Raw genomic sequence first — 14,586 nt, 5'->3', positions numbered from 1 at the left:
TGTTTGAAATGTTAAGATGAATTAACTGATTAGTTATTTATTTATTTTCGTTTTCTTCAGTTGAGTCAAATGAAGAAAAGCATAAAGAACTGATAGAGAAAAAGGAGGTGGAAATTTCAGAGTTAAATGCAAAGTTAAAAACTCAAGAAAAGGAAAAACAAAGTGAAATAATCAAATTACAGCTCGAGGTAAGTGTTTAAGGGTCTGCTAAATTTGAAGATGCATCCCTTAAGTCTAGATTGAATTTTGGTTATTTTTCATCACAGTGAGATAAATTTCAGGTATAGAAACAACCCCGACACACTCATTCTCCGTCACGTGCAGTTCTCAAACACCAGACCATGCTAGCTACGCTACCTTGCAGCATTTGGCTGGAAGGTGGGATTCTTCAGTCGTTCAAAAGGTCCTGGTTTCCAGAGAGGGTATTGTTTACTCTGAGACTGGAGATCGATAATTCAAGGATTACCCACACTTTGTAGCTGAGTCTATGCAAGCTTCATAGGACTACCATTCCAGCAGTGGGGAGAGTGTATCTAATCGTTAACATTTTTCTCTCCTCAGCAGAAATTGTGGAACCCTGGTAAACCAATAGAAATTCCTTCAACTTTTATTAAAAAGAGGCAGGTTCAGGTCACGATCTCGCGGTCCGTGAGTTCGAGCCCCGCGTCAGGCTCTGGGCTGATGGCTCGGAGCCTGGAGCCTGTTTCCGATTCTGTGTCTCCCTCTCTCTCTGCCCCTCCCCCGTTCATGCTCTGTCTCTCTCTGTCCCAAAAATAAATAAAAAACGTTAAAAAAAAAAATTAAAAAAAAAAAAAAAAAAAAGAGGCAGGTTGCTCCCTAATAAATGTGTGGACAATACATATCAGAAGGGCAGACAAACTAGATGTTTAAAAAAATGTTAAAGGTGTTGTATGGAAACCAATTTGACAATAAATTGTATTTAAAAAATAATAATAATAAAAATAAATTTAAAAAATAAATAAATGTTAAAGGGACCTTACATAGGGCATCTCAAAGGCTGCAGTTCTAGTTCTAGGCTCTAAAGCCTTTTCAGTAGGTTGTTTAACCAGATGTCAGAATCTCAGAGACATTGATGTTTTGACAATATATTTGTTCTTTAAAATTTTTTTTCTAGATTCTACCCATCTCCATTTCCATCATTCTTCCATTGCTTTTCCCCAGTCTGACTCCCACCTGACTTTATGTTGTCAGAATTCCCCAGTTTAGTTATTAAAGATAACTTACTATTCACGTTCATGGAAGTTTGGTATCTCTGGGGTGTTTGGTGAGGTTCAGTGTTGAAATCTGTATAATCTTTGAGCAAAAGGGAACTGATGTTGACTTGAGAGGCATTTTGCTGCTGCTACTGTCTCTGGTCAAGTGTGCCCACAACCCACAGAGAGGTCTGGATAGCCAACTGAGAAGCAATAAGCCATGTTTCAGGTTCTACCATCAACTTCTAATCCATTGATTGCAAATGTGCATTTTGTTTGCCATCTGTGCCCTGTCTCTGGTGGAGCCCAAATCTGTGGTTTACACTGATGCACACAACTGTTTTTGTTCCTCGTCTTCAGTGTAGCTATCCATTTTCCTCCTCAAACCAGAACACAATCTCACAGAGTTTGTTTTTAGACCACAGAGAGGCTACACTGAACTCAACCCAAAGGGAAGAATTATAATGAAAGATTTTGCAAAAAATATATGTATACATGACCTGTAAGAATGACTTATGAGAATTTTTTAAACCTGATTCAGTTTAATGTCAAAATAGTAAGAGTTCAGACTGAATCAACAAAATTATATCCAGATTCTACCACTTAGTCTCAAAGTTTTTACAGTAGAGTATATGAGTTTTTATCCCACGACTGTTGACTATACTACATTTCTTTACAAAAGGATACTCACAGTAACGTGAAAATATTTTTATCCATCTTTAACTAGATTCTCAACCCTAGTTATCTAGATTCTTTGCCTTGCATGATAGAATCATCTATCATCTATCTTTTTAATGTCTTAAAAAGATAATGCTGACTCCATCCCAGAATCTCTAAGGTAGTGCCCAGGTATTTGGTACTTTTAAAAAGCTCCCCAGGAAATTTTAACATGGAGCAAGGTTAATCTTGTTTGGGTGTTCCTTGCTCTTTCTTAAAAACTGTTTCTTAAAGAAAAACTTCTCTATATTGTATTGTACAGAGAATATACTTAAATTAGAGATTACATGTTAAAAGATATAATGGATTATACTTATATTTATAGAAGCAGTTGTTTAACTAGAATGTTCTCAATGACTTTCTTTTTAAACTTGATTCAGTTTGATGCCAAACTAGCAAGAGTTCAAACTAAATCAAAATCCTATGCAGATTCTACTATTTTGCCACAGAGTATCTACAGAAGGGTATGTGAGATTTTTTTCCATAGCCATTGTATAAGAAAATAAATGTTCTGTGTGCTTCTATAAAAGCTATCTAGTATTTACTAACAATATACTTAACAGTCTTTCTTAAAATATATCACACAACCAGAAAGATACTAGGTTTTGAGTAATATTTAAAAGTCACTTTCAATTTAAAATAGTAAATCTTAGGGGTGCCCGGGTGGCTCAGTCAGTTAAGTGTCCAACTTCAGCTCAGGTCATGATCTCGTGGTTCACGAGTTTGAGCCTCTCTCTCCCCCTCTCTCCCTCTCTCTCTCAAAAATAAATAAAACTTTAAAAAATTTAAAGACATAGTAAAGCTTAGCAGTAAATTAAAACGTTAGAGAAGTCCTCTGATCTTTGGTCATGTAAGGAATTCCATGATCTGTTCTGAACTAAGGCTGACCTACTATTCTGAAGTTATTTAGGCACTTAGGTAATATATTTTTTTTATTGTTCAACTCCTACTTTATGATTCATAACTTCAAGCTATATACAAAAAAAGAGAATAAACTAAAACAAATGGTGCTAAAATGTGTTTTAATATCCTTATTCCAGTTGTACCCCATAAGCCTCATAAAAATAAAATCATAAACCTTTCAAAACAAGCTTTTTTAATCTACTTAAACCAGAAATGTAGTTTTTGTTGTTTTATTGCTTCTTGTATTTAATCTTACTATTTCTGAATTGCAGTAACAAATTTTTTGCTTCTTTATTTAGAAGCTTCAACATCTTCAAGAAGAAAAAAACAAGGAGATTGCAGTTCTTCGTAATACCATTCGCAATTTAGAGCAACGTCTCTCTGTTGACAAAGATTCTCAACTTAAACCTTTTGACAAAGGATCTTGCCCTAAGCGTAGACGGTTTTGAGTATGACAGTAAATTCATTAGTTGCTACTTAATTTCTTTAAAAGCAGCTGAAAATGCCACTTCTGTCATTAATATAACATACTACCTAAATAATAACAATGAAAAAAAGATTGCTTTAAACATTTTAAATTGAGTTTATTAAACAAATCCACATTTGGCCAACTGTGTGTACCACATTCTTGCTTAATAGTATTAACCATAGAGGAGTTCAGGTTTATAGCACGTAGTTTACCTATTGAACCATCATTGACTATGGAAATACTTTCTAAGCAATCAAGAGACAGACAACATTCATTTACCTTCTCCATTACATCTTTCAAGACAGACTATCTCAAATTTTAAACAGTATGATATAATAATGCTAGATAAAGAAAATAAGACATAAGAGTTTCATTCATATGTGATAGTAAAAATCAAGACTATGACTCTTAGACATACAAAGTATAAATGGATATTTAAAATGTAGTCACAGCAAAATATTCATGTGTCAGTATTTCTGGAACCTGAAAGAATTATAAAGGCAGTTCTTTATAAGATTTAATCAGTTAAAAATGTAAGATTAAAAAGACAAGTATTTTTTGAGAAATAAGTAAAGAAAAAAATGGAAAACATGTCTTTGTTGTTCTTTCTCCATTCTAAATTGCTAACTATCCAACAGAAACCCCTAGGTCATAGTTTATGTCTCTGTTCTCATTAATACAAGTAGAATGCTGGAAAAAGAAAAAGAAAAACATATTAACCAAGTGCTGCAATCACCTTTATAATAAAATAATAAAAATTTGGTTTAGGTCAAAATTTCTTTGACTTAAATTTTAAAATTTGGGAGCCAATATAATAGATTTCCCCGTGTTTTGTACAAATCCAATTCTTAGTTTTAGATCATTGTTAATTAGGTAGCATATAAAAATGCTGGAAACGAAATTGTCTAGACTGACTTGGGGAGTAAAATCCTATTTAAAATATTTAGTATGAAGGTCATTTTCACATTTTGGCCTTATTTTCTCAGCTTCAGTTGGTGCTGGCATCTGTGGGCTTGGGCTGCTGAATTGCGTGTCAGGCAGCTGGAGGCAAACGTCACTGTCAAGATTCAATGACGTTCTCCTCTGCCCAGAGTCCCTGTCAGCTACATAAAGAGGGGAGGTTTTCTTTACATTGTCAGGTGATTGCAGACCCTGTTTTTTCAAATACCAGATGTCGTCAGTGTCAGCATCAGCTGCTAGGAGCCAACTCTGAATCTTTGGGCAATTTGCAGTGTAATTGATTTATACATCCCTTTCGTCAGAGCTTCTTTGGTGGGACAGAAAGTTGTAAACTTTCACTGCCTGCTGGCATATCTCAGTCCTCTGGATGGCCCTGTCTTTGGTGGTCCTTGTGCTTGTGGTGGTTATGAGGGACTTGAGAAGGGGGGTGCCCAGGGGCATCTGGTGTTTCTGGTTGCTGGTTCTCTGCAAGTTCACCATTCCCATGATGCTGATGCCCATGCTCATGATTATGATGGTGATGATGGTGGTGATGGTGGTGATGGTCGTGGTGGTGATGTGGCTGTGGAGCCTCAGTTGTATTTCCCACGGTAGCTGAAGATACAATTTTACAGAAGTCCTCACCTTCCGGTGTCTAGAACAAATTTATGAATCATTTTTCAACAAATTTGTAGATTTAGGAGCTGTGCACAAAAAATTCTTTGTAAAGCTAACATATATAAAATTCAAAGTAATTAGGATTAAACTGGCTTTGTTTTTCTAACATCATGTTAATGAGATAAAATTTTGATGTGTTTCAACACCCAGACTTTTTATTAAAATTTGGTTCCAGTCATACATAATTATAAAGTTCTTCTTGTGCAAAGTTTGCATTTAATCAGAGAATCCTCAAGCATCTTCCAAAGGAATTAACATTAATGTTTTGCAAATAGATAAAACAAAGCACAAGACAATTAAAATTCAGCAGTTCAGGGGCGCCTGGGTGGCTCAGTCGGTTAAGCGGCCGACTCCGACTCAGGTCATGATCTCACAGTCTGTGAGTTCGAGCCCCGCGTCGGGCTCTGTGCTGACAGCTCAGAGCCTGAAGCCTGTTTCAGATTCTGTATCTTCCTCTCTCTGACCCTCCCCTGTTCATGCTCTGTCTCTCCCTGTCTCAAAAATAAATAAGAATGTTAAAAAAAATTTTTATAAATAAATAAATAAATAAATAAAATTCAGCAGTTCGCCTAAGCTTCTATACTGGTTAAATCAATAGCAGAATTCAAATCTTCCTTTTCTTATCAAGAGCGTTTCCCCGATTTTTAAGAACCCTGAAGAAGAATTTAAGAAATACAGAAGGCTTAAAAAGAAAGCCAAACCACTATATTTATATCTGCAGAAGCAAAACTAAATAAACTGGTTAAAAGAACTTACATCGATTGCAGTAAAGTCAAACAAATATCAAATCCTAAAAGCAGCTGAACTACATGGATACTTCTAATATTATATTCATACTTAATGTTCTATTCTGAAGCAAACTAATTTCTGCTAATTCAAAAATGCCAATAAACTCTGCTGAAAATCAGTTTTTCACGCCTCAGCTTATGCCAGGAAACGTTTTGAACTTCACCATTCACCAGTCTTGTTACTGTGTCCCTACTGTTGAGCTGGCAGCTGCAAGTAGCAAATTACTGCCCATCTTCCACTGGGCATACAATCCCATTCTGCCTCAATCTAGTTAATTTGCTGCCAAGTCTTTATTGTCTTGTGTGCCTACGAATATAAGCTCAAAGCTTATAGATATCGCAATATCATATGAAACCTTTACCCTAAAGTGATTTATAAATAAATTTAGTGAGTCTTTTTCATCTCTCAAACTGATTTTCTAAGTGGTATGGTTCCGTGTTTTGAAAGGTTAAAAATTCCACGGATTTTTGCGTACAACTATTAAGTGGTACAGTTTTTGGTTATTTCTGAATTACTTTTGAGAATTTCATGCTATTTTTTAAGCTTTTCTTCAAATTCCTATTAATTAACATACAGTGTAATATTAGTTTCAGGTGTACATTATAGTGATTCAACACTTCTGCACATCATCTGATGCTCATGACAAGTGCACTCCTCAATCCCCATCACCTATTTACCTTATTCCCCTTGCCCGCCTCCCCTCCCGCAACCCTCAGTTTGTTGTCTGTAATTAAGAATCTGTTTTTTGGTTTGCCTCTCTTTTTTATCCCTGTGAGTTCATTTGTTTTTTTCTTAAATTTCACATAGGAGTGAAATCATATGGCATTTGTCTTTCTCGGACTTATTTCACTTAGCCTCATACTCTTTAGCTCTATCCACATCCTTAGCAAATGGCAAGATCTCATTTTTTTTTTATGGCTGAGTAATATTCCATTGTGTATGCACCACATCTTCATCCATTCACCAATCAGTGGACACTAGGGCCGTTCCCATAATTTGGCTATTGCGGACAATGCTGCTATAAACATCAGGGTGCACGTATCCTCTTGAATTAGTACTAATACTAGTACTACCTAGTAGCACAATTGCTGGGTCATAGGGTAGTTCTATCTTTAACTTTCTGAGGAACCTCCATACTGTTTTCCAGAGTGGCCGCACCAGTTTGCCTTCCCGCCAACAGTGTAAGACGGTTCCCCTTTGTTCACATCTTCACCAAGACCTGTTATTTCTTGTGTTGTTGATTTTAGCCCTTCTGACAGGTGTGAGGTGACATCTCATTGTAGTTTTGGTTTGTGTGTCCCTGATGATGAGTGATGTTGAGCATCTTTTCATGTGTCCGTTGACTATCTGTATGTCTTCTTTGGAAAAGTGTCTATTCATGTCTTCTGCCAATTTTTTAATTGAATTATTCTTTTTTTTTTTTTGGTGATGAGTTTTAGACGTCCTTTATATATTTTGAATACTAACCCTTTATCGGATATGTCGTTTGCAACTATTTTCTCCCATTCCACAGGATGCCTTTTAGTTTTGTCGCTTGTTTCCTTTTGAGTATTTAATGTTATTTGATTAAAAGCTTATAAACAACTTGATAAATTTTTAAAATATACTATGTAATGTTCTAAATGTTCAAAAGTTGACAGTAGCGGTCTAATTAGTTTCTGAAACGGATTACTAGGTTTTATTGATCCTGCAATGTATTTTTTTCACATTTTAATAGCTTTAAAATCAGAATGCATCCTATTATTGATGGTGTTGTAACAGTGTCCTACCTTAGCTGACAGCATTTTTAAAATAGTACATAAAATAATGTGTCCTACAATTGATGGCATCTAGGATACAATGAAAAAGGAAAACTCCAATTTGATTTGGCACATCAGATATATATGGTATATCCTATTTACAAGAGGTTCATAAATTTTAAGCATGTTATGGGACTGTTTCTGCCTTTGTTTCAATATAACGGGGTATATTTATAACTATTAGGCATTTGCAAAAATGCAAAATAGTCCCAGAATATGAGGAATCAATATAACTAGCATTTATTACATACTTAGTAGAAGTCAGACATTGAGTTAATACTTTATTTGCATTACTTCAGTCTCCCCATCTTTAGAAAGAGTAGACTAAGCTTCATAGGACTATAATGAAGATTAAAATGTGAAAAATTATATAACTAGAGTAATTAACCTGTTGTGCTCCACAACAACTAAATTAATTAATTAAATAATTCATTACAAATCGAGATGGCTTCTTTACAACTGGAAAAATCTAAAGGATGTATAGCTCTCAAATAAAATTCAGAACTATTTTTAAACCTGAGTTCAAATTTTGCCAATTTTCCCTATTAAGGAAACATTGTTTGGAATTGTTTTCCTTTTCAATATGGGAAGGGGGGAGTCTAGTTAATATAAATTAAAATCAATTCCTTGAGTATCTTTTTATAAGCAATACTTAAATGTAGAGCTTCTCATAAAAAGGAGTAAATATTCTCATGGTTGTTGGGAGAAAAATATCAATAACAAGTAGAAAACTTATTCCACTGTGAAATAAATGCAGTAATTCTGACTGCAGAGTGGGCAGACAGTGTAAGGGCTTCATGGGAAAGCTGCAGTCTTAGATCTTTGATATAGTAAGTAACTATCTGGGCCTCAATTCCATTTCAGGTAATGCCATGAATAAGCTTTGCCATCACTATGCTCTCGTGTGAACACATTCAGGGTACTACAATAATATTTTATGTTGGCTGAATTCTTTAGGCATTTTGAACACACCCAACATCATTTGGTGGTATTTGAAATATGCCATCTATGTTGGTTTTTGTTTTATAAACTCCTTCTAGATAAAAGCAGCAATACGGATCTTGAAAAAAATGTCTTACGGTGTATGTTACATAATAGGAAGTAATTATAAAAATGACTGTTATTTATTTTTAGTATACCAACAGAAACATTGCTTAGCTAATTGATCATGAAATATTAACTTATTTAGATAACTCTTAAAAGACTTTCTCTTTTCTCCCAGGAGAAATAATTGAGAAAAATAAAATACCATGAGAGAGCAGTTTCCACATTTCTTTTCACAGTAAGCGATCTTAATGGCTTCTTCTACATATGGGAAAGTTAGGAAGGAGTAAGGCAAACCAAGATGGTATACAAGACGGCCACATCTAAAAAAAAAAAGGGCAAACATTACATTTATCATTACATATCATTACATATCATTACAGTATTTTCTGTATCATGATCATACTCAAGCAGTTTGGGATAGGTGCTATTGGTTTAATGGTCTTATAACTAAGACCCATTCACACCTCCAATAAACTTCCTTGAATGGGGTCTCAAGTGAGCTCCCTGGCACCACATATCAGGTTAGGTCACAGCAAGACTACCGGGAGTCTCATACCAGCGTTTTGAAATCTTCTAGATATGCCACTATAAATTACATCAAAATACATAAGTCATTGTGACTTGGTCAAATACAATTTGGTATAGACTTATAAATTCTGTGAATGCACAAACCACTACCTTACCATAAATCAGGCTCTGCAAATCACATGAGGTTTTCATAACTGCTATGGCAGCACAAATTCCACACAACAAAAAATTACAGTATCCTCAAGTCTTGGCCAATAGCCCATTTATTTAAAAATATGTCTGATGCAACAAAAATTTCAGCATAATGAAAGAAATGGAATTATAATACTCCGCATTCTCAGAAATAGTGGAGTTGAAATGTCCTTCTTTCCCACATTTTTCCCAGGATATATAATATTATGTGACTATCAAAGAGCTACACTTTGCAACTGTCTAAATTAGAAGTTTGCAGTCCTAAAAGAGTATGTAATATTAAAAATATTTAGAGTAAGATGAAGTAGGGCTTAGGTCTAACCAGAGTATGCCTCACCATTTCTGAAGAGTCAAAAGAAAACAGCACCAACTAAAAATGTTGGTAATATCAAATAATGTAAACATGGAGGTTCCCTTAAGATACAAATGTTTTATTTATTCATGAAATCAAAAGCAGATTCATGCAGATTAGATCTAAATGATTAACACTTTATAGTTCAGAAATTCAGGTGTGTAACCTTTAAATTATTAATCAGATTAAAGATAAAAAAGTGGTCTGCAAAGTGTAGTTATTCTGCAAATTCTCAGGTTTGAATTGTACTTGATACACAAATTGATCCTTTTATTCAGGCAGAATGCTAATTTATTGTGGGGGGGGGGGGGATTATAGTCAATTTTCTGTATTTCCCTACTAGAATGGTGAATTCTTTTGCACAAAAGAAAGTCAGTTTGTGAGATAAAACATTAAAACCATTTTAATAGCTCACTCTGAGTACTTGGTAATAAAACAAAAGAAGATGTCTTATTTTAAATCACTATTAAATTAAATGCTAAGAAGGCATCTTTTAATTTGGGGTGTGTGTGTGCATGTGTGTGTGTGTATACACACCTGTCATATACGAAGAAGTCATCTTTTTTCCCATTTAAGAGAGTCCAGACATCTGTTTCGTTTTCTTCTTGTTGATAAACAGGAATATGTTCTGAAACCTTATTTTTAAGATGCATATATTTTAATCGAGAAGAGAGTCCTTGATGATTAACAACAACATAAGAGATGTTCAAATATCCTGCTTGCTCCAGTTTTACTCTCAGGTCTTCCAATCTAGAATATTTGGGAAAAATACAAAAAAAAAAAAGAAAAAATCTCATTGAATTCATTAGTGACTTCTCTCTCCTCACTCTTTTTTTACATGAAACTCTCTTACGACTTTTTTTTTACTTACTCATATCTCTTCTTTATAAAATGTGATTTAATAAATACATCTTTTCCATTTCTATTTTATTTTATGTACGTATGTATCATGTATTTAATAGCTTTCCCCTTGAGAAATCCTAGACCACTGAAACCAGCTCACCTGGATGCCTGCAGGATGCACAGGTATCAGCTGGCTTGAAGAAGAGCAACCACGGTCACGGAACCACTTGAGTTTAGCATTGGATTTTGATCCCTTATGCTCCAGGCTGGAGGCTGCTTACAAAAAGAGCTTTGTCCCTGGCTCTCTGTTCTTCCCCATGGGAGAAGACAGAGAGCCAGGGCAAGCCCCAGGCTTTTCCACATTGCTGGGGTTGTCCTGTAAAAGAGGAAACCTTGCTGTCATCTTCACAGGTGACTTCACAGTCATAGCCAGGAATTTCTAGAAATACAGCCAGTACAGTCCCCCTTTCTATCACTATCTAGCCCATGGATTCTATCCCAGTGTTGCTGGGCTCATTCATCATGTTGGGCCTTCCTGCATCAAATCTTCCCAAAAGGAGTAAAAAATCAGCCAGAGGCAAGGGAGTTGTCAAAGCACCTCTTAACTATCTGACCTGACAAGATACTTTAGTAAGCATGCTATGGAAATCTGCCTGAACAGGCAGCCCAGTATTTCTCTAGGAGAATATACATGTTTAGAAAAATTTTGAGACTATGCCCTCTATAACCCAATAACATTCTGCAGACGTGATTTTGTTTTTATTTAAAATGCACCAAGTTCTGGGGCGCCTGGGTGGCTCAGTCAGTTAAGCGTCCGACTTCAGCTCAGGTCACGATCTCACGGTCCGTGAGTTCGAGCCCCGCGTCGGGCTCTGGGCTGATGATGGCCCAGAGCCTGGAGCCTGCTTCCGATTCTGTGTCTCCCTCTCTCTCTGACCCTCCCCCGTTCATGCTCTGCCTCTCTCTGTCTCAAAAATAAATAAACGTTAAAAAAAAAAAAAATATTTAAAATGCACCAAGTTCTGATTGCTGCTTTCTGTCCTCCACCAATCTAAGAAAGGAAAGGGTAAGTAGAGGATTCTGCACAGAAATGAAAAGAGCCAGCATGGAAAGAGAACCCCGGAAGAAAGAGGAGGCTGTAAGGGCAGTTTACCAACATGAAGGTGCCCATATGGGGCCCTTAGTTCTTCATGTTCAAGCCTTCTGTATTTATAAGTCTCTTGGGTCCGGTTCCCTTTTGTTCTTCTTATTCTTTACAGTCTAGCTGTATGTGAATATTAAAGGATTTGAATCTTTTCAGGTATAAAACTGCCTGCCAAAATGTTACTACCACATCCAAGATAGATAGGAACCAAAAGAAAAAGCCTGACTGACCAAGGAGAAATGTCACAAATCACGACCCCTTCAACCATTTAAGACCCACTACAATTCACACTCAGTCTATTTATTGGCTACCATTACTTTCAAGAAATTTCTGTGACTAGATGGCACGTTCTTGGGTAAGTACCTCTGAGTAGAAAAGTTAAATATCTGACTAGAAATATTCCCCAGACTAGGGCTAACTCTCAGCAGAGAGGTACACATGAAACAGGTGAACTATAGACAGGTAGTGAAAACAAGGAACACATTCAGCAGAGAAGAGCAGAAAAAGAAAAACCCAGGAACAGGCTTATTCTGATGGAAGAATCTGTGGAGAGAGATCAGGGCAACTTTCCAGAACTAGGAAGTTGACACATTTTCAGGCACTGATCTGGGATAAGAAAGTAAAAGTACTTTGGGGGGGGGGGGAGCGATGGGAGGAGGGAGCTAATGATAGCTGCTAGTAGGCAGCTAATGATAAGTTAAAGTGAGCCCAGAATTAAGATGGGAGTAGAAAGGTTAGAATCAGATTGATTTGAGATCTGGTGCACTGATAAGTATAGAATTTTTAAAACTTGACTATCTTTCATATCATTTAATATCACAAAATCCAAGAGCCTAACTTAAAGAGAGACAGATAAATCAAATGATTAAGGCCATCCCAACTATTCTAATGTTTTTTAAAATTCTAATATTTAAAAAAAGAGAGGATATATCTGGACTAAATCTAGCAAATTTCTTTAGGATCGTATTTATACTGGTGACACAATTATCCTTATTATGGCTACTGCTCATTGAGCATTTACAGAACTCTATGCAGGTGGTGCTAAGCAGTTTTTTTTTTTTTTTTTTTATCATGTCAGTTAATCCTTACAACTATATGACCATTACCCCCCTTTTGCAGCTGAAGAAACATGGCCAAGAGAGTTTAGGCATCTTGCCCAAGTCCACACAGATATTAAGTCACCAAAGAAACTAGATTCAAACCAGTTCTGCTAAATCCAAAACATGACCTCTTAGCTATGAGGTAGATCACCTTTAATAACTATAGTAGCCAGGGTTTTGTTTGTTTATGCCCTGGGATGGCAAGGAGAACATCAAAATAATTCAATTCAATCTGTTTGGTTTTTTACTAGGATGGAGAGATTTCCCCTACTTTCTAGAATAGAATTTCAGTAACTATAGAAGGTTCAGCATAAATTCAGCACTTGGTTTCCTCACTCTGCCATACCCTTTCACTTTGGCATACCCTTTCTAGTGGCTAAGTAGCAAATATAAATGAAAAGGCTTTTTCCCTTATTCCCTTCATTTAGTTTTTTTGATGAAAAAAGACAAAGGGTAGTGGGTTACAGTGTTCACACTCGCAAATTTTCCTCTTCTGTTATATTCAATAGGCCGTTCAACTTTGTCTTAAGATCATTTTTTTGCATAATAAACATTTGGTTATAGTTATATCTATGTATAAATAACTAAATAGGATTTATTAGAAGCTGTTGAAAGTATTTGTAAATTTCACTAATCTCACCACTTTTCAATCACAGAACTAGATTTCTGGCCACATACAGACTGACATTTGTTTAAAACTCCCCCATTAAAAGGCAGAATATGCAGAAACTTTCTCCCTTAACTTCAAACTGGCATCTGAAGGTCCTTCCTCATTCACCTGAAAGTACCCACTCACCTTGTAAACTGCAAAACTTTGCACTTAATCACAGGCCACCTGATTTGACATGGGTTTGAACTCTTTTAAAGGCAACAATTTCTGCCCAGTGGACCCAACCTGCTTTCCCTGCCGCCAGGGATTTTCTTTTTTTTTTTTTTTTTTTTGTTTCCTGAAACTCCTCACAGTATCCCTGGACGTTTCTACAGCACTGTAGAATGGCCTTATTTCAGTCTCTGCTCTTCAAACCCACAGGCTGATTTCTCCTTAGAGTTCTCACTCTGCATTGCAGTGGGAGACATTTAAGCTTAAACAAGCAAAACTGTCTCTATAACATCACAACTCTTTGCAGAGTAACTGATTTTTCCAGCCTCCTCTGCTCCCATCTTCTATCCTCGGGAAGCACAAGACAGGGCAGAAATCAGTAAAGGGCTGCTGACCTCCACCCACCACACCCAAGTCCAGACCCTTTTGTTCTTTCTTTTGTATTATTTTTATCACTTTACCTATCTCTGTTTTTAAAAAATCTATTGTAAGGACAGAAACATTTTATCAGACTCAAAATCAAATTATTTACCAGACTCTAAAAGAAATACTGGAGAACACAAAGTTCCTACTTACACAACCCCTTCGAGATCAGCCTGCTTCCTTTCTCTTTGCTCAGCTCCGCAGCGCCACAGCCAGAAGCCCTGATATTTATAGTCCTGTTGTTTACCTCTCTCCCCGGCTGTAGTCCAAAGTTCACTGCCCCCCTCTGGCTGTGACCTTGCAAGCAGAGCAAACCCCTGAACTGGTTGTTACAATCAACTTAAAGAAAGCAGCAAGTGCTGCCAGGCATAAAATGGGGGGAAACTTTTTTGTGATTATTGATTTATTCCTTATCCTTTTTAGTCACCCCAGTATCTAGGATTTAATGGTACAGTCGGGGGCGGGAGGAAGGACTAAGGGTAAAAGGGCCTCCAAGTCATGTTCTTTTTCAAACTATAATAGGGAAAAACATTTGCTGAGCCAGCAAGTTAAGCTGCTGCTTTAAAAAAAAAAAAAAAAAAAAAATCTGATTTTTCCTTCTGCTCTGTTGTGGCCAGGTTAGCCTAACC

The 14,586-nt window shown here is 36.3% G+C and overlaps 2 protein-coding genes across 5 annotated transcripts in view; one reads left to right on the top strand and one right to left on the bottom strand.

Moving 5' to 3' along the window:
* The window catches only part of CCDC152 (coiled-coil domain containing 152), a 31,364-nt gene extending 27,745 nt beyond the window's left edge, over positions 1–3,619 (top strand). For all 3 annotated transcript variants that reach the window (XM_049648716.1, XM_049648715.1, XM_049648714.1), the window contains exons 7-8: positions 61–188; positions 2,312–3,619. In XM_049648716.1, the coding sequence (XP_049504673.1) occupies positions 61–188; positions 2,312–2,437 (254 nt within the window). In that variant the 3' untranslated portion in view covers positions 2,438–3,619. The remainder of the gene's footprint in view (positions 1–60; positions 189–2,311) is intronic.
* On the bottom strand, positions 3,596–14,198 carry SELENOP (selenoprotein P). 2 transcript variants are annotated; one of them, XM_049648707.1, is made up of 5 exons: positions 14,111–14,198; positions 10,631–10,846; positions 10,165–10,377; positions 8,758–8,875; positions 3,596–4,897 (listed from the first exon to the last, which is right to left on the bottom strand). In XM_049648707.1, exons 2-5 carry the CDS (start codon positions 10,831–10,833, stop codon positions 4,247–4,249), a joined length of 1,185 nt encoding a protein of 394 aa, XP_049504664.1. In that variant the 5' UTR covers positions 10,834–10,846; positions 14,111–14,198; the 3' UTR covers positions 3,596–4,246. The 2 variants fall into 2 exon arrangements, with proteins under 2 accessions (XP_049504664.1, XP_049504663.1); XM_049648706.1 differs by having other exon boundaries at positions 4,265–4,897; positions 14,111–14,173.
* Between the last annotated feature and the right edge of the window lie 388 nt (positions 14,199–14,586).

Source organism: Panthera uncia (genome assembly GCF_023721935.1).
Source record: "Panthera uncia isolate 11264 chromosome A1 unlocalized genomic scaffold, Puncia_PCG_1.0 HiC_scaffold_17, whole genome shotgun sequence".
NCBI classification, from domain to species: domain Eukaryota; kingdom Metazoa; phylum Chordata; class Mammalia; order Carnivora; family Felidae; genus Panthera; species Panthera uncia.
This window is presented reverse-complemented; position numbering and strand designations above follow the sequence as displayed.